This window comes from Polyodon spathula, chromosome 21 (genome assembly GCF_017654505.1).
Source record: "Polyodon spathula isolate WHYD16114869_AA chromosome 21, ASM1765450v1, whole genome shotgun sequence".
Lineage (NCBI taxonomy): Eukaryota > Metazoa > Chordata > Actinopteri > Acipenseriformes > Polyodontidae > Polyodon > Polyodon spathula.
This window is the reverse complement of record NC_054554.1, coordinates 6,534,192-6,559,932: the sequence shown is the minus strand read 5'-3', so window position 1 is coordinate 6,559,932 and position 25,741 is coordinate 6,534,192. Positions and strand designations below refer to the sequence as shown.

The following is a 25,741-nucleotide window of genomic DNA, read 5'->3' as shown; positions in this document are numbered from 1 at the left end:
TAGCATACTGTGTTTACAATCCAGTCTCAAAAGCCACATTATCCTATGCAATGGGCTCCCGTACAGATTTTTAATTTGGTCCAAAGAACAGGGTCTAGTTGCATAAAGATAGCAGCTTTTAATTAAACAACGAAGCAGGACTCGCTGCAAAGGGGACGGAGGAGCACGTCCCACCTGCCAAGCCCAGCAGTGCAATAGCCAGGATCTTGCCCATGTCCTTGAGGAATCTGAGCCCAGTGACACGGAGCTGAGCAGCCAGCAGAGCGGCACGGTTTGGCTGGGGCTGCTCTCCCTCCAGCAGGTCTTCCTCCAGGGTCCTCCTCCTCCTCTCCTCCTCCTCATCATCAGCTACCTCACCATCCTCCTCCTCTTCCTCCAACTCTTCTCCGACTCCTTCTGCCGGCTTCCCCTGAGAAGCACCACACAAGCACACAATCAATCCGCCAGCCGGGAAGAGGTCTTTAGTTATTCGTTTTAGTTTACCTAATGCTTCATCAATAAAACACATACATCGTAACAAATCCTGTCATGTAAAAAAAAGACACGCTGTTATGGAAATAGAGAAATGTTTTAAGAAGGCAAACACCCCAAACCAAGGAAAGACCTTCTTGTTAAAATATTTTGGGATCTGTACTACTGTATCATACAAGGCTACACTATCCCCTCCAACCTTCCAGAGGGCAAGCTAGGTCAAAGTTCAGGCACACTCAGCTACTTTCTTCCAAGTTTCTTCGGTACTCCTTACCATTGTAACTGCATTACTCCTTTTTAGTAGGACAGGGGCCAGGAAATCATAATAACTGAGCTCTGAAGGTTATACCTTAGTTGCATAGCGCCGGTGTTAATTCAGAGCTCAAGTATGCTGCTGGTTCATTTACAGCAGACTCACATATACCATGTATACACACACACAACAGTAGATTGCAGTAGCCAACCAGAAACACCCATCAGAGGCAAGGGCAGGCCGGGGATCCCATCAAGATGACAACGTAGTGACAGGGGCTGCATGGGGCTCAAATACTGCTGAACTACTGACCCGTCAGCACTATGCGCATCTGTCACTCCCCTTTCACTTACCCAAAATACAACATGATCTCTGCACTGTCAACAGCTCCTGCACATCTTACCCGGCCCTGTCTCATGTCTATCTGGATCCAGACGCATGCTGAAAAACTTGAGCCCTGCTTTTTAAAGGTGCTTGACAAATTGTGCTTCTGATGTGCAAGGACTGTCTGCTAGATAACAGACTAGTTTACTTAACCCCCATTTTTCCTTCCTTAATTTGGATTCAATCATGTTCCCTCACCACACCTTGCCACAAAAGTTCAGGAGAATTGAAGGTCAGCGGGTATCCTCCGATCCCAAGCCATTCACCACCTAGAGACAGACCCCGATACAAAACTGTGAGAGTGTTACAGCCAATGAATCTGAATGCAAAACACTAAGCCTTTCAAACACAGCCCTATTGTAGACATGCAGTAGTTGGATTACTGGTAGTATTTCCTGAATTGTACATCATACAAACATTTTTCAGTTTACACAAATAAATGAGGAGATTTCAGTTCAACTGGAAGTGTCAAGTTCCCTGAAGTGGCCTTTATCTAGTAAAATAATGCCATGGCACAAATCACAGGCCTTATAGGCTTTCACCAAGCCTAAAATTATATCTGATTATTTTAAGTCCGGTGTTAAATAGGGTCTCATTTCATTCTTCCAAACATACTTTGGCAGATAATGTTTAATTTAAGCTTAAAACATTAAGCTTTCTAAATTTGTGTCCAGGTGGGGTTGATGCTAGTGCTGCAGCAGTTTCTACAGACTGGAAAGGGCTAAAAGTCTGATTACACTGTAACCATGTGCCGATCACATGGTCTGCCCTGGTCCCAATAGGCTCCCGGTCACTTCTCTGGTCCCCAGGGCCTCTCCCTCACCTCCCAGCGACAGAAAGGCCTTCCTGTTTGTTTGCCTTGGCTTAGGCCTGGCCGGTGAGCCTAGATTATTTTTCCAGCATCTGTCGTGTGGAATAACACTAACAAGTCTGTTCCTTGATGGTGACTCATGCTGAACTACACACCCGCCCCCAAAAACACACACACACACACACACACACACCCCTTTACTCCTTTACCCACTGACCTGAACTCCAATTCACTCTAACACTGCTTGGAAAAGAGAGCGTTCGGTGAAGCGAGAGAAAAAGAAAATATCCTCTAGATCAGATTTTCCATTCCCAACTATATCCACCACATGCCTTAGCACAGCATTGTGGCCAGTATGTGCCTTAGCTTATAGAGTTTAAAAAACTCTAAAAACTCATAAGACCTTGGTGAGAGCAGACAGCACACAGCCCCAAACAGTGCCCTGGAGGAGACTAAAGCCACTTTTTCACATTCACAAACCCAGCTCTGGACAACAAGTCTGTGCCTTACTGCTGGTGGAAATGACTACTATTCGGTATAGGGTCACAAGCACTGTACTCAAAAAGAACGGACCAGAGATTGCAACTGAGAATGGTAGGCACGGGCAGAGGAAAGGTACACGGGCAGAGGAAAGGTACACGGGCAGAGGAAAGGCATAGAGTTTACCAACTTAAGTGAACTAAAGAAAAAGACTGACTCAACATTAGGTCTTGTACAAAGTTTAATCAGTTTTGCATCCTTTCTCATTTCAAGCAAAACAAACTCTACAAGGGGAGCCACAAAACCTTGAAAATATTCCCTGACTGTGTTAAACGGATAGTTGCAGCTAACACAATAAACCCGAAATCCGAACACGCTATAAAAGCCTCAAATGTCTATTTTTGAAAGAAACATGTTTTGGTAAACACTGCACAAAAGGAGCTTAGTATGTTACCCCCTGCGCCATTCAAATGCTTACAGCTGAAACAATGATAAAAACGCAGTTGCTAGTTTGAATTTGTTTCAAAAAGTGAATGAGAAAAGTACCATAAAGGTAGCAGTACTCAATTCAGGAGTCACTGTATTTTGTTTCATTTAGACAATACAGCAAGTTTAACAACATCAAGTATGCTACATTTCAAACTCCATCTTGTGCCACAAACTGTCAGGCTCAATTAAACAGTGAACTGAACAACAGGCTTTGGAGGGCCCTGAAAAACTCAAATCATGATGCTGGCTGAGGCCTGCTCAGCTTGTGTGTGTTCATTTCTCTCATATTCAAGGCAGTGCCTTAATATACACAAGGTAAGAGGCTTCTCGATAAAGTGGCCACACTTTACTTAAGGATAATTCCTCCACTGCAAATTGGTATTTTTATTTTTTAACAGGAAATCTAATAGTGACCGGCATTGACTGCCATAGCAGTGTGCTTGTTTGCAGTTTTTAACTGCAAATTGGCATGGGCCCCGTGAATAGGCAGACCCTTGCCACACTCCTACAGTATTATTTTTATGGATCTTCATTAAACTTCTTTCCCAATATTTCCACTGTATTTTATTGCACAATACAGGACTGTGAAACACCCATGTTTTCTCATGCTTTACATTTTTCTAATCTAGAGTGCAGTTCACAAACTATATTCTATCTATAAACCCCCAGAGAGGCCCTACCCAGCGTCTGAACAGACTGATAAAGATCCCTGTGGTAATACAACCAACTGTTTCCTGCCTTACTATATTTATGCATTTCCAGTCAATCTAATATATAAAGTGCTAATTGGCCACTGCAGGGTTTTCATGAAGTGGAACCCCAAAATTAAATCTTGGGTTCTAAAAATCTCCTGATGACACTGAAACCACGCTGGCCCCAAGTAATTAGTTTAAATTCCAGATTTCCAGTACAGCTGCTATGCTGCGATGCTCAGCATTTCCACCTGTAACAAACACTCCTGCGATGTGCAGTACATGCTTTTGTGCAAAACGGGCTCTCAAATTGAAAATAGTGTTATTGCTGAGTGCTTGCTTATCCAGAACACTAAACACTTTCCTATAGCAAAATCGCTTTCCAGTTTATAAGCATATACATTTATAAGCATATTCATGAATCATGTTGTCACCACTAGCCGATCAGAGCGCTGCATTTCAAACACAAGTGCTCTATCCTCCTTTGTTGTTTTCAAAACAGTGCATCTCACAAGGACACCAGTCTTCCACGAGCTCGGAACAGGATCCAGAGCTTTCCCTCAATGCTGACAGAAAACCCCACAATTAGAAATTACAAATTCACAATGCAGCTGTGAACATTCAAAAGCAAGACTACACACAGGCAAGGGGATGATATATGAAAATATCACATATGAACATAGTGCAAATGTTGAGAACGAGAGGCCATTAACCCTATAGAGGCCCCTTGCAAGTGCATCGTTAACCGCAAGGCCGTATATCAATTTTTCTTTCTTGAATATTCATTTAAAAAGTGCTTTCGATGATACTTTCTGTTCTGGACTTGCTTTTACTTCAACTTTGTGCCCCCTTTACTCCTACTTCCATACTAACATTTCAAGTCAAATCAGAGGCCCCTATAGGCAACTGCACCTCCTGATTCAGTGAGAACACACATTGCCCAGTTCATTTTTTTTCTGTTGGTTCAATAAAAGTGTTTGCTGTTCTGTGTCAACAGTTATTAGGACAATTACAGCAGCTAGTGTGTGTTGGTATTGTTGCCGTGGTGATGGAATAGGAAGCTGGTGCAATGTTAGCAGCTGTGCGAGAAGAGATAGTCAGCAGTGGAGAATGGAGAGTCATGAGATAGAGAGAGAAAAGAGGGAACAACCTCGGATAAGAGCTTTTGACATACATTATGTCCTAGGTCAGGGTAACTACATCACTCATCACCTGGTGTACTTCAAACTTGCATATCAATCACATATCATGAAGGATTGCATTTGGGCCTGGTATTTCAGTGATTCAAATCAGAAGTCTGGCATGAGGTTTGTAACTGGAGGCACCTGAGAGAGCACACTCTGATCTTGACATTCAGGCACTGTAATAATGTTAGAACCTCACACCCTGCACAGCAGATTTTAACCGCAGTTCCACATCTCAGCCACAGTCAGAGGCTGCAGTGATATAGTGCAAAACCACCCAATTCTGTCACTCTCTGCTGTCCAAGAGACACCCACAACAAACAGCTTTATTTCTTTATAAAGCTAGCTGTCTCTATCCTGCAGAGAAAGGGTTTTTTTATTGCCTGGATTAGCGTAATTGTGGTAGAAAACTGAAGATGATTAAAAAAAAGGGCTTTATAATGACTAACATGCCTCTAGTGCTACCAACACATCACTTTAAGAGAGACACAATTAAATCACCAATCAATAAATAACATAAAAAGCAGGATCAACCCTAGCCAATCAAAATCAGTGCAGTTTATAAAAGCATAGCTCCAACAGTGCCTTAAACCTCTCTATTATTAAGCTATGAATCTTTTTTTTTTTAACTATTGAAGCACATTTTAGGCAAGTTTAAACCAAGTTCCTTGTTACTTGTATTCTTAACATAGCTTCTAAAAAAAATCACAGCTTTTCTTTAAAAGTTGCCTGAAAGTAACCTAGTGTTTTCCTCCAGTGAGAAACGCTGACTGTTGTTTAAGGACAGTACAGTACAGAGCAGTACAAGTTGCTATAATTGCTGGCAGCTTGATGACCACCTAACCACCAAGTGAACTGGCACACAGGGTTCCTGAAATAGCTGCTGGTGTGGCGATGACTCTGTTGTGCTCCTTTCCTGTATTTAGAAACAGATTTTACATTCCAGAGCTGGTTAGAACAGGAGCTCCAGATTCCTGCAGCTGTCCCAGTGCTGAGCAGAGCTCTAGTTCTTCACAACTGCCTCTGGGAAACTTTCCTATATAAAGACTCTAATTTCTATTGTATTGAACAAATTGCCAAAGTTAATGAGTTACTTCCTTCCACTTTCCAGATAAACAAGCCTGCACCTTGTTGCTCAGTGAAAAAAAAAAAAAAAAAAAAGAGCTGTTCATGTGCACTGCTCAAATTCTATGAACAAACTGTAGTATAACCTTATATAGGATAAGTGGTCCAGTGGTTAAAGAAAGAGGCTTATTACCAGGAGATTCCAGGTTCAATTCCAGCCACTAACTCAATGTGAGTCCAAGAATGATCTAAAACAAATTACCTTAGGAATGAGTCATGAAATAGTCATGAACAGAAAAGAAAAAAAACACTTTAAACAAGCTTGCCCTTATAAAAGTTTAGCAGGGTTTTTTTGCAGTTTTGCCATGCTTACACTGTGCATTTATCATAGTTTACGCTGGTTTGCCATGTATATTCATATGCTTTACTATACCTCACTATTCTTTACAATGCTTACCTATGCTTTACTGTGCTTGCACTATGCTTTATTACACTTTGCTATGCTCTTACTGTGCTTTATCACACTTTGCTATGCAAACTGTATAAGGATGGCCATTCTGCACATCAATACCAGAGAATAACGACTGAATAAAAAAATCTTAAATAATGCGTCTTTCTTGGTAATATTTGATCGCTATAATATAACAGGTTGTTTGATACAATGGTGGTTTGGTTTATGTAAGGTCACGCGCTACATGCCGTCTGCTTGTAACAAATAGAGGTTTTTAGTTTACTGGGTCTCCTGTTGATATAACACGTCTTCCTTCTCAGTGGGCTTTTCCCCTAGAAATATGAAGTAAATACTGTAATACGCACACTCTTAGGCTCTCTGGTGGGTGACCTATCAAAGCTCATTTGATTTATCACATGGATTCCCAGTCACTGGAAATGTTTTGGTTTGCTGGGAGGTTTTCATAGTCCCTAAAGCAAGTACTCAAGTGCTTTTTTGTTGTAAAAAAAAAAAAAAAAAAAAAAATCCATAAAGTAATTCCATTTGCAGAATTGTTTTATTTTTGAGAGCAAGAAGCACAAGTCACTGTTTTTTCCACTGTATTTTGTAGGTACACATATAGAAGGTCATGCTGTATGGTCATTTTATATAACACTATAGTAGTGAGTCTATGAGATGTTTACCTTTATCATAGTGCAGTAAATGCAGGTCAATAAAACCTTCTTTTTTCGGTACTGTGCAAGATCAAGGCCAACTTCTTAATTCCTTAATAAACCTCTGGGATGGATTGACGGTTTGGGGAATGGGTTTCAGTTTGACTTTGGATAGTTTCAGGAAAGTTTTTTATTTATTTATTTTTATTTTTTTAAAGACTGAGCTGTTGCTATCTCCCTTGTCTCCTGGCAGCCTCTGAGTCAGTTTTGACCCAGTTGCAGAAAGGCAGATTCTGCCTGTGGGCAGCTATCTGCAGCATGAACCTCTTTCTCAGAACACAAACCCTGACTCTGCTGTAGCGCATTGCGAGAAGTCAATTCGCAGTTAGCACTTGATCAGAAACAGTAGAGGAAAAAATTAGCAGAGTTAAGAGAGAAGACCTAGAGAGCAGTTCTAATAGCTTTCCTCTATCTCCTATTAACAAAAAAAGCATCTAGTGCTTGAGTTTGTGACACAACGTGCTGCAAACAAGCCACAAACTTGCATACGTCTCAAGTCTTTAGAAGTCATACAGCACATACAACGCAGCTATACAACAAATACAAAAACATATTTGCCCACTTTCCTCAGAGTTAAGGATACTGAAATCTTTTTTAGACTAACCAATTTCAAACACAGTGAAGCTAAAATTATGAAATAAATACATAATGCTATTTATTGTAAGGCTTGCAGGATCGGGAAATGCCTTTAATATTAGCTTATCTAGCCTACGGGGTTTGTTGAGAAGAGACATTGTGCAACACACACACAGTATCATTGACCAGTGAGAGTCACGCTCAGATTGGGAAAGCATGTCTGATTGTTCGGGGATGTGAGGGCTTTTTCAATTAATCTAAAGTGTGTCACTGTTTAATATAAAATTAGGCCCTCCCTGGCATTTGGAATAATTTTTGTGTTGTAACTACACATGAAATTCTTATGTAATTAATGACACTTGAATATAATGGAATTGAATCAGAATTGCTACAGGGGTGCGCAATGGGAACAGGACTGTTATGGCTCACCTGTTTCAGGGGCTCTCCAGGCGTGACCCCCGTTCTTTTCAGCAGCCGCACACATAAACACAGAGTGACCAGAGACACCACAGAGATCCCCAAGTCAGGAGCCAGCAGGCGAGACCCGTTCAAGAGGTCACCTAGTGAGAGTCTGCCACAAAAACACACACACTCATTTATTACACATGGATGGAAATAAGACTCTAATTGCATTCATTTTAGAAAAGTGAACTTTATAGTTTCTAACAACAGCAGGTGAAAGATTTGTCTCCATTAGGTTAAAGTGCATGTGATGTACGCGGAATGGGATGTAAGCAATAGCTAATGGAGGATTATCTACTGTACAAACAAGAGAGGCCTTTTTCAAAGCAATGCAGACCATTGTAACCCTCCAGTATTTCCAGGGAGGATTTTGATTTTCGTTCTGTGTTAGATTATGCTTGCTTTGCGTACCTGCTAACCCCAATGTGCCTCGAAAGGGTCTCCCACGTGCTGCCTGCAAAACAAGAAGAACTCCATGACCTTTCCTGAAATCTAACACCTCCCATGCATTCCAAACGCTGACACAGATGGAGTATACAGTATACAGTATAAGTAGGGCGTCTGATTTAATACAATTGTTGTTTTTTTTTATTTTATTTTAGATTCACACTTTTCTTAACAGTTATTTGTTTTATGAGTGTGTGTTTGAGCCAAGAGCATTTAGATGTAACAGTCTGTCATTTCTCTTTGTAAAACAGCATGGAGTAAAGTTGTTTAGTTTTATCATATTTTCTGTGTGTAATTGTTGGAAAACATGGATTGAGAATTGATTAGCAGTTTGCTACGCATGTGGACTGGCAGAGCTATACTGGTGCTTTTTTCTGAAAAGAGACTAATATTGCAGATAGCAGACTGTTTGGTTCAAATTGCATGTACTGCTTACAATTGATAGAGACCTTGTGTCTACAAGCTTCTTGCCCAGCATTGACTGCAAGCTAAAAAGATAACAATGCTGTGGACCAGAAGGGGCCAGGCTGTAAGACTTTGGAATGCAAAGCATATGGGGGCTAAAAGGCTCCCAGGGACTGGCGTTGGACCCAGAGGTTCTTAGAGAGATCGAAAGAGATAATGCCACTGGGATCAAAGGGGCAGATTTATGGACCTTTTTTCTCCAGGAGTGTGAAGAATGCACTGAGTTCAGAGGTTGTCACACTAGACTACACACACACACACACACACACACACATACAGAGACACACACACATACTAAATTAACAGAATAATGTGCTGTACCTTGACCATTGGTTAAGTGTCAGAGAAATGGGAGGTGGACCATCTATACAGAAGGGTATTTAATGTCATGCAAACATTGTAATGATGAGTATTCTGTACCTGGGACCAGACTCCCTGCATATTTCAATAAACCTGGCAACTGATTGAAGAAAAGGACTCTGTGCATTTTCTTGAATCTACTTAATCACCATCATTTTTTTTTTTTAAAGTTACTTCAGTAATTATTATTGCAACTCCACTACAAAATAAACTTCACTGGAACGGAGGCATGCCTCCATGTACAATATCTGCGTGTGTGTGTGTGTGTGTGTGTGTGTGTATGTGAGAGAGAGAGAGAGAGAGAGAGAGAGAGAGAGAGAGAGAGAGAGAGAGAGAGAGAGAGAGAGAGCAAGGGGAGAGAGACCGATGTCGTCAAAAGTTTGCATACCCCAATGTGTGCAAATATACATATTTAAACTGTTGACGACAACTTTGTCAACACTTTATGCTTAAGCATTTGTTTATTTCTTTCTAAAGAAACCCAAATATTTATTCTTTCTTGATTAAATTTTTTTCTTTAAAAATTCACCCAATTTGACCCGACTTTTTCATTAAATAATTCTACCTGATTGTTAAAATAAAGCATTCACCCGAATTTGGAAAAAAATGTCACCCGAAAATCAGACACCCTACAGATAAACTACATATTAATAATGTCCAGTTACTTGTGCAGAATCATTGCCATGTGTCCACCACACTTTCTGGTCTATTTTAATCTGAATACAGGCACCACATACTCAATATTAATGCTGATCATGACCCACCCCTAGGGCTGATTGAACCACAACACACTAGAACAAGAGAAAGGTCATCACTAGAGCAGATAAACACATTTTAGGACTGTAGCAGTTCATCTCATTGAAAGAGGCCCCAATGTAACATGTTGATAAAACTTAACTGGCTCTCTTGGGAAGACCAGCTGGCACAGTGAATCTGAACTATAGGTGACCCAAATAATAAGATCAATTGAAAAGGTACAAAGTGGGTAAGGGAGCTTTCAAAAAATGAAACAGTGGAAACAGTGTACATCCAAATAACCAAATCCACTGGCCAGCCATATCTTTTGTTCCAAATTCACTGTGTAACTGGAGTCTGCTAATCACTCTGCTCGAGTCTTTAAGAGAAAGGGATCTGTAAACCCTGCAGTAGATTAAGATTGTATGCATAGTTATCACAACTAGCTGCCTGTAATTTAAAGTTTTAGCGTAGCGGCTCAGAGGCAGGGCCGGGAGATTATACTCACAGTTGTGTCCCAGGATATCGTCCAGTCCTGGGACTGTGTGTAGGCAGATCTGAAAAACCACATGACCTAACAGGAATATAATGCTGGTGCCAAACAGGGACTTGATGAACCGGCCTGTGTGACCTGAAATAAAATTAAAAAAAAAAACACATTGCAAAAAATGTATAAATTAGCATACTCCAATAGAAAAGTGCAGTAGTTCATCACCTCATAAATTCAATGAAAGAAACCCTTTTCTACGCAGTTTTAATGATCTGATCAGTGACCTGTCTTAATATCGCCACCCTAAATTGTGTTAGCCAAACTTCATTTGACTGTATTTTCATTTGTGTGGTGATGTTAATAAGTGGGTCTATAAGTAACCCATAGAGGGAAACCCCAGATAGATTAGTACCGAGTTAAAGAGTGACAGTGTTTAGATCACTAAAATAGACTCCAAAGTCTTATTTATTCCAGAAGTCATTGTTATTTGGTTCCACAGTATGATCTATTTGATACAAATTCTGTTACACGAGAACATGTTTTATTCCATTTCAAGCTCTAATGAATATTTGCCCCCAGCACTACTTAGCATCCTTAAATAAACAGCCGTTAAAGCAATCTCCCAGTTAGCTATGAAGCTGTGCAAAATATGGGTTTTCCTAATGTAAACAAATACTAGTGTGATCAGAAATGTTTTTTAATTAAATCTTTTTTTCACATATGAAAAAGGAATAGAAGTTCAAATTTGGCAGCCACAGGTGCTCATTAAATAATAAATGTTATAAACATTGCCGCTAAACACGTTGAAACCCAGTGCGATGCAAAGGCTCCGCTCACCCCAGCGCTGCTACATAAAAATATCAACTCTCTCTGTTAAGAGTTAAAAAACAGCTCTCTTAAAACAACAGCAACAAAGGAGCTCATTGCAGAAAGATGACAAGCAGCAGTGAGCACACACCCATACCCATTCACGTTAGTGCACAGCATGGGAGGCTTCAGGCTGGGCTACACCAAATTAGCACCCAACAATTAGCTTTCCTTTTTAATGTCCTTTATACAGATGTTTCTTTAAGTGTCCCAGCACAAGGTTTTTCCTGTGTTCCTGTTTGTTCCTTGTGAATCCCAAACTATTGTTTTTTTTTTAAAACAAACTTAATGAATTTTAAAACAGGTCAATTAAGATAAATAAATATCTTGCTAACATATTGCAATTTAAACTCCCAGAAGAAAATATATCACTGAGCATTGCAAACAAATATTTGAATAAGCGATTATATTATAAAGCACACAGTTTGATCACTATACTTGGCTTGATTAAGGTGGGTTTGATAATTTAGCACTTTCAAAACAGTTCAGCGTCAATTTTTTTAAACGATTTGCACTCCTGGATTATTTGAAGGCTTTCATTCTGTAAGTTTATTTATAGGTGCCGCTATAGCTATACTTTCTAAGGCGATTTATCCAGCCCTGGGTTGTTAAAAAGAAACCACTGAATGTTTTGTGGCCATCAGGGGCCAAAACATTTGTATTGGCGATGCTGCACTGAAACTTCTACAGTAATCTTATGGAATTTTGAGATGAACTGGGTTCCAGGTTTGCAGCCACCTCTGGTGTTGAGTGTCATGACACCAGTACATACCTACAGTCTGGGAAACTGTACCTCTGCCCATATTCCTGACTCATAGTTCAGCCTCATCTGTTTGCAAGTTTCAGTGGGTACTGAAGTCACTGACATCATCATCATCATCATCATCATCATCATCATCATCATCATAATAGCATACCAAAACTAAGGTCAAACCTGACTGACTTCAGATGGTATCTGGAACATTTGATCTAACTGAACTGCTCTAGTTTTTGCTTTGTTTATTCATAACATCTGACTCTGGGAATTATAGACAAAAGCTCAGCTACATTTGGAGGCTGTAAAGCACGCCTGCATTTAATGTACAGTCTGCTTTCCATTCAAAACCCAGCCTGCCGCTCAAATATACCCTTGAACCTTTTGTCTGCCCTTCCACAATTGCATAACTATTTGTTTTACCTTCCTGCAAGGTTTTATTTTTCTTTCGCTCATTTAGTTCATGTTGACATATCAAAACCATTTTTTTTAAATATTCTTTCTGATGTTAAAAGAAATGGATAATGACCCGTAAAACATACAAACAATTCACATCCACATTCTAGTCCAAACCACAATTCATGATTACTTGTGCTGCAAATAATCTCCTCCCTACCCCCAGTTTTTCGACTTCAACAAAAATTGTATTCGATTGCTGTCACGGAAGACAAAGCAAGCAACAACGTGATGGTCAGATTCTCCTGAAATTATACGCAGCAGCAGCTGTCATGTAAAACCCCCTGCTCATATCTTTCAGTTAGCCTTATTTAATTTTTTTTTTCACAAAAGTTATTTTTTTAAGTTTCAAACAATAAAAATAAGCAAGAAATAGAATTAAGTTTGTTTTTAAGTTTTCTAAATTTTTAGCCATTCACGTTTTATTTCATAATTTTAAATTTAGATTCACAGCTGATAAGAATTCGCATATACTGTACTGTATACATAGATGTAGTAATCATGTCAATGTGAATTACAGCCTTTTGCATTGAAAAAGGCTGGTGTCAATAGTTTTGGGCATTACTGGACAGCATATCTGTATTACAGCTTGCAGAGTTCCAGCTTCCTGAGAATTATTTGAAAATCATTTGGAATAAGAGGGCTTTCCTGGTTATTTGTTTATTGATTAAGGTAATGAAAAGAGTTCTGTGGTGCTTCCAGGAGCAAGGTAAAGAAATCCAACAGAGTCAGGCGACCCCAAGCTTATTAATAGAACACAGCAGCTTGTGATCCGTCAAACATTTGCACCGCAAGACATGGAAATTAATTAGAGCTGTTTGAACACTCACAGTTTAGGAAGAGAAATCCCCTAGAAAAGTGATTTCTAGGAAAAGCAAAACAGCTCATTAAATAAAGCAGAGAGTTTTTATTTTTATTTTATTTGTATTAGTTTTTAGTTTGTTTTCTTTTATTTTCAAAAACAGCTTTCCAAATTATCCAATGTGTTTATTTTTACAGTAACTGTACATTATAATTGCCTGTTAAAAAAACCAAAAGGTGTTTAAACACTTGCGGGCCAACTGGTATGGGAATAGAGTGGGGAGGTGCAGGGGCAAAGTAGGGCCTTCATTCACTAGTATAATGGGAGCTCAGAGATCACAGCTGCAGATTGGGAAAACATTGGAGCAGTCTGCCAAAAACAGCAGTAACACCCAACACAACCAAAATTACAAGAGGTTACAACCCTATTTTGCCAATATCCTATTTAACATTACTACTGCTATTTAAATGATAATGAAGATAAGGAATTTGGGGGGGGGGGGGGGGGGGGGGGGGGGTATTTTAAGTCTGGTCAGTTTCTGTTCAATCAAATTGCAAGATTTCAAACAATTAACATTCATACAGTTAACAACATTGTGTTCTTTTGAAAACTTTGATTGGCTATGAAAGGACCATATTACCTTCCAATTCCTCTTTTATTAAATCCCAATGGTCAGTACAGGCTTGTTGATAATTGTATAAAAGAGATTCGCAAGAACTTCACTGTCACATTTCTTGTGAAAAGTTTCTGCATGTGGGATTCTGGTCGACGGTACAGTGGGAAAAGAGTTGTCATTGTATGTTTTAAATGGAAAGTTTGACTGAGTACAGTAAGAACACTGTATGGCACTATTTTGGTCTGATGATTCTGAAGTGGTCAGAATTGCTTCAGTGTTACAGCTAAAAGTACCCCAGACAGACTGCAAAATGTCATTGAGCAAAGGTGTAAGCAGATTGAAAAGTGCCAACGCAGAATGCCATTCACGTTAAGAAGTGCGGTGCACGAATTCCAATTCACCGGGGAAAGCAGTACAGACTTGCACAATGATACTGTCACACTAAACAAACTGATTCTAGGTCTACACCAGGGTAATGGAATGCTGTTTGACTGATTTTCTCACAAGCATTTCTGCCCCAAAGTTACTGTTTGTTAATTTTTTTTTTTTTTTAACAAAAACAATAAAACAAAATCAAGAGAATGCCTGGTGGATGATAGTCCGAGAGGCACATCTGTTCGATGCCCTCCGCTCAACACTTGAAATGAATTCCAGATTCCAGCTTTCTGGTTTCCCAATGACTTGAGCCGACTGGAACATCTGTGAATTCTTCATCTGTGAAGGGAACAGACCCTGGTGTCCTAACCAGCTGTCCTTAACAATTGAATCCAGTCTTGTCTTTGCTCAGGGTGAGGAGTTTCCTCTTGTTGTATCCTGTGTGTGGAGTCCTGCTATTTTTTTTTCTGTGAAACTTGGTAAACAACGAATTGTATGACTTAAATCAGAAATGGTTAGACCTTAACTCAGGCTAAAAAAGAGCCTGCTGAATGTATTAAATATGTCAGTTTAACATTTCCAGACTGGCAGAAGACGAAAGGATGAGAGAAAATGTATTAAACCATTAATGTACCACCATAAAAACAAACAAACAAGTCCTCAGCACAACCAACCCTTACGTTATGTTTTTTTACGCAGAGTTATAAATGCTGAAGTAGTAACATCTAAAATATTGGGATTAAAAAAAAAATAGAACTAAATTCTTCCCTAAGGGAATATATTCTTTCTGATTGGGAGTGACAAGCCCTGATGTGCTTTGATTTTAAGAACAGGAAAAGGCCATTACGCAGAGCATGCTTGCTGCTACTTTGTTCAAATATTTCCACCACAATTAGGGTGCTGTGGCTGTTCAACCCTACAATAATGTTGGGGTAAACATTACTCAATACATCTGTGGAGTCTGGGGGCATCTGGAACAGAATTGATTTAAATAACACTACTACGCTGCCAAAGAATATGACATGTTGCATTTCCTACATGTCTGCCTGTCAGATTAAAATGTTGTGGCGAATGTAAGGATCCTTTTAAGACGACTAACCAATGCTGTGTTTACAGGTAACACAGGAGTGCACCAGCTGGGAATTGGAGTGTTTAACAAATAGTCAGCATGTTACCCTAAACAGGTATTTAAAACACAGCAGATGTTTTTCCTATATACTGTAGACATTTCACCCCAGAGAATCATCTAATTAATTTCTTTCATTCAGAGGTTACTAAGCCACCAAAACAAAATCACGCTGGACCCAAATCAATTGTGGTTTGTAGCACAGCCGACAACCACCCTTGGTTGTCCTAAAAAAAAAAACAACAACAAAAAAACCACACACAGCGACCCTATTACTGGCAATAAACAGAATGCAGTTGAAAGTGGCAGGTACAGTAGATCTGAAACTTATTATTGTTAGCTGTGTGGCCAAATGCTTTCATCAGATACAGTCTTCATTTTAGAGCCAAAGGGTTGTTTGCAGCTGTAAAACAAACAGTTTTTTCAGCACAATTTGGAAAAATGTTGCATTGGAAATGAACTGGGGTGAAAAAAAAAAATGGGACCGTTATTTGTCTTTGTCAACTTTCACCGTCCATGCATACGACTTTTTGAATACTTACAATCGACACACCGGTTTAGAAAGTTAGTTAGTCTATGTCAGAAGTATAATATCTCGGTTCCCAAACAAAACGTCGACATTTGTTTGTCAAAAACGTCGTGTTTAAAACCTTTTTACAACGTTGTCAAACGTTTTTTCATCAAGAACAATATGCCAGGTCTAAACACAGACCCCAGGCTATTCTCCATTTCTAAATTAGGATGCAAATGACTGTGCTGGCTGGAAGAGGCAGTGTTAACCAGTGTGTAGACAGGAGCGCTGGGCTTCTATTCATCAGCAGCACACACACACAGAGTACAATACAGTATGGGTTTGTGGAGATACTTTAGTGTAGTATTTACTTGTTACAATTATTCACAAAATAAAAATTGTAAAGTTCTTTGATGCAATAAATGTTTAGACATGCACATCTACTCTGATTACTCAAGAACACCCACTTTCCTTACTTTCATACATTCATTAGCATAGTTACGTTTCATTTCCATTCATGAAGTTGACCCTGTTTCCAATCATACAGAACAGAAACAATTATCCACCAGCATACTGTATACAGTGGTACAAACTTACACCCACCAGTACAGTGCATACAAATACTGCAACACACACTCAGACATCTGCAGTGATTCATTTTTAATTATGGTGCTGTTGCCTTTATAGTCATGCTTTTATATATATATATATATATATATATATATATATATATATATATATATATATATATATATAAAAAAAAAAAAACAAAAACAAAAACAAAAAAAACCTTTAATTAAAAGACAGCAGCCCTTATGATGAGCTATTAAGGTTTTGTTTTTTTGTTTTTTTCCTATTTCAGGATAAAGGATAGAGACATCACACATGGAACAGCTCATAAAAAAGATATAAAAATAAACACAATCAACAAACAATGTAGAATTCCCCAGGCTGCTCTTGCTTTGCCTTTGTGTGGCGCCCACTACTTTCCCATGTGTAGAATCCATGCAACTGTGTATCAAAAGAAACGTTTTGTATTAAACAGCTAATTTTGTTTGCTGTCTGGTTCCGCTGTACAGGCTTGGCAGCTCTCTGGATTTTCAGATGGGGAAATGCTGGCTGCCATTAATGGTTCCTATGACATTGTCTATTTCAATGTGCTTTCATTTCAGCAGAGAACAATGGATTTACATGCGAGTAAGCAAGCTTCATTGAATAATATTGCAAGATCTTTACAAAGGCACGCACAAACAAAGACAATCAACTACCAACAAACAATGTAGACTTGATAATTCACCAGGCTCCTCCCAGTTTGTCTTTTTGTGGCTCCCAGAGGTTAGTCTTGCAAGCAAATAATTCAGATTTTTTTTCAATTGGGGCATTTTATGTTAGCTGTATAGCACCATTAATTAAGTGAGAAGGAGAGAAGTGTTTTGTTAAGTCACCAAACTAAATATATTCACATACATTCAGTACACAATGCTTTGTAACATAATGAATAAAGTGATAATCTTACCAAGGTTTCTGGAGTTGCAATACCTCATTTCCAGTTACTCTAAACCCAGGACATCCCACAATATTAATTTTTGCTCTAAATAAATCAATATACCCTGTTCATTTTGTTGGGGTTCATATTTGTCAGGTAGTATTTCTCCTCACAGGATATATTATTATTATACACACTACTGGCTGGGATAGGCAGGAACCAGATTCAGGCCTGTCTCCAATGCAAAGACATCTCCACTGCACCACACATTATGTTGCTGGTAATTCACCTGACTGAAACAATCTAGTTCACACCAGGTCTATTCACAGAACAGTTAGATATACAGCCAATCTCAAGGCAAAGTCCAACATTGAACCTGCCACAGTAAAACCACCTTCACGTGTGTATAAATAAAGCCAGATTAAAACTGTGGGCCTTTTGGTCATTTCTTTTAAAAGAACTCAGAAAAACCCAGCTCTATTATTAGAGCCCCCGGTGGGTGTTTATGTTTCGGAAGCCAGCAAAATACAGAAGGGTGCAATTCATTTTCCTTTCTTAACGCAAACAGGAACCGATATGAGCCAAGAGGTTTGGAGTGCTAACGGGTTGATAACTTGGATAAACAGACCTCTGAATTGGGCAGGACGCTGGGGCGGCCCCAGCCTGATTCGCCGTCACTGCTTTCCTTTGTGCTATGGGAAGGGTCACATGGTCGCCAACCACAAGGAAAAACCCAGAGTAAATTAAATATAAAATATGAAAAGCATACATGCTAAACATTTGCATATATTAAAGTAGTCCCCTTTTAATATATGTATATAGAAGCACTAATTATAAGGGTGCCTACATTATCTATAGAAAGTGTACCTCAGCTGATATACAGGGCACACTCAATATACTGTATACTGCCCAGAGTCTCGATACTGTCTAAATATGTATTGTATGTATGTGTGTCTAAAAACAGATTGAGTGTTGCTGCTTTTTTTTGTATCTGTTCCATCTACTGGTTCAATCATCCACTCTGAAGATCTTAGTGAAGCTGCCTCTTTCAACGTGCCGAGCATGAAAATCCCAGACTTACGAATCCTCACTTCCCATTGATATCTGAACGCATTACCATTTCAAACCAAGCTGTCAGGTTTGTCAGTATCGGTATTTAATCTGTCGGTGCCCTTTCAGTCTCTTTGAAGTGGTTGCATCCTCTCCTGAGATCTGTCTGTGTTTAAGGATTACATTTACCTGCAGGCAAGCCCAATTAAAGTCTAGTGTGACCTGATTGTTAACAATTATCTGATCATTATTTGTATTATTATCATCACTAACTCCTGAGAAGGCACAGCAAAGCCTGCCGTCATCAGTTAATCATATTAATCCAACTGGCAATGTGGCTGGCTGCCAGCACAACGAGGTGCCCAGATCAAGCTGCTATCCCCAGTGCCGTGAAACTGGTAAGACGATCATGTCCCTGATCATACGATGTGCCATATTTAAAACCAGCGTGTTCATATCTTGTTCCTGTTCAAGTGTGATCTCTAAACCAAGAACTACACACTCATTTTTTGGCTTTGCATTCCCAGTAAAACACAAGCTGAAGGATGGCCCAGTGTATGGTTAAATATTCAGCACCGCACAGCCATCAGACAAAAAAAAAAAAAAAGCCCATTCAATTGAATTGTAAAAAGTGCCAAAGTGATCCCTTTTTAGAAGATTCTTTATTGTATAAAAGTTGTTTGTGAACTGTCCTAGCCTGTTACAATTCAGGAAGTCTTCCAAAATACAACAGCTTCCAGATATACAGACACCAGAGTTAGAGATGTTCTCTTACCTCGTATGGTGCGTTCATTGGGTCCTGGGAACCATGGCAACAGGAGCAGGTAAAGAAGATAAACTAATGACAGAGCATTATACCGGAACAGGCAGGCTGAGGACAGAGACATTAAACAGTATTAGTATGGCAATACCAGCCATGCATCACAATACTGTACAATAGACATCTAATACACTTTTTGGATAAAAAAAAAAACTAAAAACTTCAAAAATATAAAAAATTCCAAATTAAAAGATTTGTTATATGTTCATTCCTTCTTCCTGTATCAAAAGACATTCACATTTTCTTACCACATTACCCACAAGTATTCATTAGCCTGGAGCAGGAAGGAGGCAGCAATTATGGCAGCTCTGTTCAGCAGTGTATGACTTTGATGCCATGTGCTCACTGCTCTCCAGGAAAAAGAAGACTTGGTGTTGTACTGTGAAGTGGTGCCAGGGCTGGAGAGATTTACTGGGGCTCAGTCCCACCTGAGGTGCAGGCCGAGGAGTGTAATCACGGCCTGCCAGAGATCTCAGTGGGGCCCGGCTTTGAACCTCACAGCACACTGTTATTTGGCACCGAGTGTAAGAATTATAGACGTCAATCCCTCCTCTAATACAAGAACAGTGTTCTCATAAATTGCAACCATTTTTTTGATCCACTCAGAACCTCCATGAGCCGTGCACTCCTTTGTACAAGAAGTTTAACTGAATTTAAAATAGAATACTGGGTCTGATTCATAAAACTGTTTTAAGGAATGTTTTTAAGGACTATTTTTGAAGGAGGTTTTCTAAACGTTCTCTTAAAATGAAAAGTAAAACTATAATGAACTTCTAAAACTTCTTTATAACAGTTCAACAAACATTCACTTTATATTTGTTTTACTATAGTTTTAAATTCAGTAAGGCTGCACAGTCATCCCACTACAGAGGAGAATAAAGCTGCAAAAGACAATGCTCTGTAGAATGGCAGGCATGCCAGCGTGCTCAAATTTGCATGACTCCAAAAAAAAGGGAATTATTAAAAGGGATTAGACATAGATTATTTCAGTGCTCAGATTAAAAATGGTCATTTGCAGAGCCTGGATTGACCCACAGAGACTGTCGATGGCCAACCCTGCTGTAAGCTTGTTTAATTCCTGTATGCTTTTGTGGCATCCACTGAATATTAAAAGAACCCTACTTTCAAATATGGCACTGTATTGGATTTTTACACCTACTTTTTTCTCCCACTGTATTACTGATAGAATTAGCCCCATGGTTCTTAAATGTGGTAAACTCATATGACCCAGCATCTCCACATGTTTGAGTAAAGTGTGAAGCTTCAGTTTTAGGACAGCCTTGGGGTACAATAGGGTCCTGCAATGTCATCTGCACAGCAGCTAAGCAAGACTGTAGAATGCAACCTTCTCCCCATGCTTGGCTTCTGCTTTTTTTTAACATTTGCCTGCAGGTAAACGCCGTTACTGCAAAGCATCCTGTTAACCTAAAAAACAATCAGTTTGACTGCCTTCCTTGATTTACTTGTTGCTGGTCCAAATGATTTCAGACGCAATCTGTTCCAGGAGATTGCCCTATAAAATACCACTAAGATTATTCTCCTGGCTTTACAGTTGAACACAGGAGAAAAGCAACACAATTTGTTTTTTTTTTTCAACCTAGGTTAAGCCTGATAAATAGATCATGGTGTAACGGGAGCTTCCATTTCTGGAGTGTTTGCACTGTTGAATTTTCCTTGTTCCAACCTAGGGGCCCGATTTATCAAGCTCTTTACATTGCAGTGCACTTTTTTTAGGGCGGAGGGCACAACGACATAACTTTACAAAACTAGGTACACGCCTCTTAGGCAAGTTGTTGAGTTTCATTATTTACGTTTTTTCTTAATGGTTTTGGTGAAACCCCATAACCGGAAACACATCAAACTGCATTCTTAATCACTCACCAGAAATCAACCAATCACAGTGAAGTGCTTGCCAAAATTCCAGCCTATCCCATCCTGTGTACAAATGTCATCCTGTGCACAGAACACCACAACTGTTCAAAAATCAAAAAAACAAACAAACAAAAAAACACAGTATCTGGTAGGACAATATTACCAACACTGCAGAAATAGAAAAGCAAGATATGAAATCGCTACAATCTGAACAACACAGAAATGTTTAATCCTTTAGTGCTACTGGTGCAAGTTTCTCCGGCTGCAGTTTTTAATAAATATTCTCACCACGACACAGCACTTGTTAGCATACACGCTTTATTCTGTGGATTCATTTTAAAGCTATTCCTGAGTACAATCTTCATTTATGTGATTTTTAATAAGTTACTATGATGTGTGTAGGGTTGTCTTTTGTTGTATGAGAGACATCATTTTGCATAGTTTGAGCAGCCAGAATCACTCAGCTTCACTTTCTGACCCAAACTGTACAAGATGACATCTCTTATATAATAAGAGACACCCTACGCATGATATATTCATATATAACAATAATCATTAACTCTTCTGTTGCAAACACTGGGGTACATCGTCATAAGCTATAATACAAATTTTAAAAAAATCTGAAATGGGACAAAAACACCAATTCCAATTCTAAAATGAACTAAAACGCAGAAAGACTGCTTACAGGCCTTGAAAACAGTAATTAAAAAAAATAAGTTGTTTAATTCTAGTTTGGTAATTTTATTGGGTTTGATTTTCTATTCTGAAAAAAAAAATGCTAATGGCAATTTGGAGTAAATAGCTTTGAGAATGTAGCCCAGCATTCTATAATGACACTCATTAAAATAATTTTTCCACTGATCTCCAACAATTCAGCCTTAGGGATAGGCTTAGAGCAGCTGTCTTATTTACTGATGTACACCCTGCAGCGTTCTGCTCAAGCTGCTGATGTCTGAGGGCATAATCAGGAATTCCATTTGCCAGTATTTATTTAATTTTTTACAACTTTTCAGGTGTTTTCTGAGTTACTCTTTTCAAGTTTGACATTTTTGAAGCTTCTGAGATCTGCTCAAAGCATAATAACTTTACATGGTTCTTTCATTCTACAGTTTTAAACCCAATTAAAAGAATCTGTTAAATAATCCAGGGCCACCATTGGGACAGTTGTTTTTCTGCTTCTTCAATTAGAAATGTTTAAAGAATTCCTATAAACTGCACCTCTGTATTTAACTTGTAATCAACGCCAGTAGACTTGCCCATTGTGAATTTGTTGGGTTGTATTTTAATCAATGGCATTAAACATCGACACATATTGTAAAATCTTTTTTCAACATTTCTGAAGCTGGTTTGTCTTTTTTTAGGGTGCCTTTACACAGCTGGGGACGAACATAAGCAAGTTCTTACATTTGCAAGCAAGAAAGCAACACAATCTATATTTCTCCCCAATGTGTTTAACGGGATGACTGACAAGATAGCAATCCAGAAAAACAAGCAAGGTCCAATCAAATCAGTCAATTAATTAGAGGCTCTGAGTGATCAATCAGATTAGTCCAAGGGGGAAAAGGAATGATAAGAAACATCAAAGCAACTCAAACTTTCATAATTCAGGAATCTGCCTCCAATGCAAGAAAGGAGGGACCAACGCCAATATTCCTAATGAATGAAAAAAAAAAAAAATACCAGCACTGACCAGGTTTAAACAGGGAATTGAGAAAGCAGACCCTGTGATGCTAACGGTTACAACGAGGAATTCAGAAAAGATGGTAATTTCAAATGGAAAAACCTACAGCAATCCACCTAACTGAGGCTGCATGAAAGATGAATGAAAGATGGTCTCTTGTGCTCCAGTATGTATTTACATTTTTATACACTGAACAAAAAAATTGGTCCCATGTTTCATGCGCCAAAATAAGATCCCAGAAATTTTCCATATGCACAAAAAGCTTATTTCTCTTAAATTTTGTGCACAAATTTGTTTACATCCCTGTTAGTCAGCATTTCTCCTTTGCCAAGATAATCCACCTGATGGGTGTGGCATATCAAGAAGCTGATTAAACAGCATGATCATTACACAGGTGCACCTTGTGCTGGGGACAATAAAAGGCCACTCTAAAATGTGCAGTTTTGTCACACAACACAATGCCACAGATGTCTCAAGTTTTGAGAGAGTGCGCAATTGGCATGCTGACTGCAGGAATGTTCACAAGAGCTGTTGCCAGAGAATTTAATGTTCATTTCTCTACCATAAGCCGCCTCCAACGTCGTTTTAGAGAATTTGGCAGTACGTTCAAACTGCCTCACAACCGCAGACCATGTGTAACCACGTCAGCCCAGGACCTCCACATCCGACTTCTTCACCTGCGGGATCGTCTGAGACCAGCCACTCGGACAGCTGATAAAACTGTGGGTTTGCACAACCGAAGAATTTCTGCTCAAACTGTCAGAAACCGTCTCAGGGAAGCTCATCTGTGTGCTTGTCATCCTCAAGGGTCTTGACCTGACCGCAGTTTGGCGTCGTAACCGACTTCAGTGGGCAAATGCTCACCTTTGATGGCCACTGGCACGCTGGAGAAGTGTGCTGTTCACGAATGAATCCCAGTTTCAACTGTACCGGGCAGATGGCAGACAGCGTGTATGGCGTTGTGTGGACGAGCGGTTTGCTGATGCCAACATTGTGAACACAGTGTCCCATGGTGGCAGTGGGGTTATGGTATGGGCAGGCATAAGCTACGGACAACAAACACAATTGCATTTTATCAATGGCAATTTGAATGCACAGAGATACTGTGACAAGATCCTGAGGCCCACTGTCGTGTCATTCATCTGCCGCCATCGCCTCATGTTTCAGCATGATAATGCACGGCCCCATGTCACAAGGATCTGTACACAATTCCTGGAAGCTGAAAATGTCCCAGTTCTTCCATGGCCTGCATACTCACCAGAAATGTCACCCATTGAGCAAGTTTGGGATGCTCTGGATCGACGTGTAGAACAGCGTGTTCCAGTTCCCGCCAATATCCAGCAACTTCGCACAGCCATTGAAGAGGAGTGGGACAACATTCCACAGGCCACAATCAACAGCCTGATCAACTCTATGCGAAGGAGATGTGTCACGCTGCATAAGGCAAATGGTGGTCACACCAGATACTGACTGGTTTTCTGATCCACACCCCTACCTTTTTTTTTTTAAGGTATCTGTGACCAACAGATGCATATCCGTATTCCCAGTCATGTGAAATCCATAAATTAGGGCTTAACAAATTTATTTCAATTGACTGATTTCCTTATATGAACTGTAACTCAGTAAAATCTTTGAAACTGTTGCGTTTATATTTTTGTTCAGTGTATTTACAAAAGCAGCTTGGGACAAACTCTTAACTTAGAGGGGGCTGAATTCCCAGTAACAAAAAAAAAGTCTAATATCTTTCCATTTGCGTGATTAATAACAGTTAGCAAACTCTGGGTTATATAAACCAGCTGTTTCCATATGCATAAAAAAACCTCTCAGCTAATTTCCCACAATCCACGGGTTTTTAATTCTTCACTGAAATTGAGTTTTGTTTTTTTCTAATGTTTATTTTATAAACTTTAAAAAAAAAAAGAAAAATAATAATTTATTTTAATTGCATTGCAATGAAGGGAGATGTATTGGTCCACACAGACCAGTTCAAGTCCGATTCAGTTTGGAATGTTGTTTTAAATGTTGCAAATAATGATTCTTGAAGGCTCATAGAACCAACACTTGAGTGCGGGTGAAAAGTTTTACTTTCAACAGAAAAGAAGCAGAGAATATGTGCCTGTTCAGATTGCTGGTTTACTGCTTTTTTTAGTCTCTGTGCCCAAATCAACATGCATTTATTGGCTGCTGTGCCTAGAAGGAAGCACCACTAGGACATAAAACCAGCGTCCTGGAAGCTTTTCTCTGAGGAAGCAGGGAGAAGGCAAACGGGTGGAAAGGAACCTGAGCAGCCACCCGAGCCCCTGGGACCCCAGCAGGATTAGTCTTTGTACAAAAAAAAAAAAAAAGAAGATTGCTTTTTGTATTGCAATGACCTGCTTTGGCAAAAGTTTAGAGTGGGGGTCAAAAACCCCATCATGCGTTCCACACATGGAATATTACATTGCGCTGGGCACTGAAACCCAAAAGCTGAAGCACTGAGCCCACACAGTTTAAAGATGCCCTGAGATGGTTAGATTTTGTTTTTATCATGGTGGATTTATATCATGGTAAAGAAACATTACAAAATATTTAAATTAATATTCCCAGGCTGGTTCCTGTGGCTTTGAGAACAGTGTTAAAGATTAATTCTGCTACAGTGAGGTTTCAAACCTAGGCCAGACCCACTGTTTTGGTTAATTATATGCTGTTGGCTGTTAGAATAGCTCTGTGCTGGAATTCCTCACTTCTAGCCAGCTTCATATACATGCAAGCTGCAGCAACAACCCAAACCCCTTTGCTTTTAATGGTTGTGATTTTG

At 39.4% G+C, this 25,741-nt stretch overlaps 1 protein-coding gene across 1 annotated transcript; it reads right to left on the bottom strand.

Moving 5' to 3' along the window:
* Positions 1-19: 19 nt before the first annotated feature.
* Positions 20-19,458, bottom strand: LOC121296683 (piezo-type mechanosensitive ion channel component 1-like). Its single transcript, XM_041222458.1, has 5 exons — positions 19,347-19,458; positions 10,547-10,669; positions 8,443-8,485; positions 7,999-8,140; positions 20-409 (listed from the first exon to the last, which is right to left on the bottom strand). Exons 1-5 carry the CDS (start codon positions 19,456-19,458, stop codon positions 119-121), a joined length of 711 nt encoding a protein of 236 aa, XP_041078392.1. The 3' UTR covers positions 20-118.
* Positions 19,459-25,741: the final 6,283 nt, after the last annotated feature.

Coding starts and splice junctions, on each gene's coding strand:
- LOC121296683 (XM_041222458.1), bottom strand. CDS start 19,458: ATGTCTCTGTCCTCAGCCTGCCTGTTCCGGTATAATGCTCTGTCATTA. Junction 10,670..19,346: donor CAATGAACGCACCATACGAG/GTAAGAGAACAT, acceptor ATTTTATTTCAG/GTCACACAGGCCGGTTCATC. Junction 410..7,998: donor CTGGAGAGCCCCTGAAACAG/GTGAGCCATAAC, acceptor GGTGCTTCTCAG/GGGAAGCCGGCAGAAGGAGT.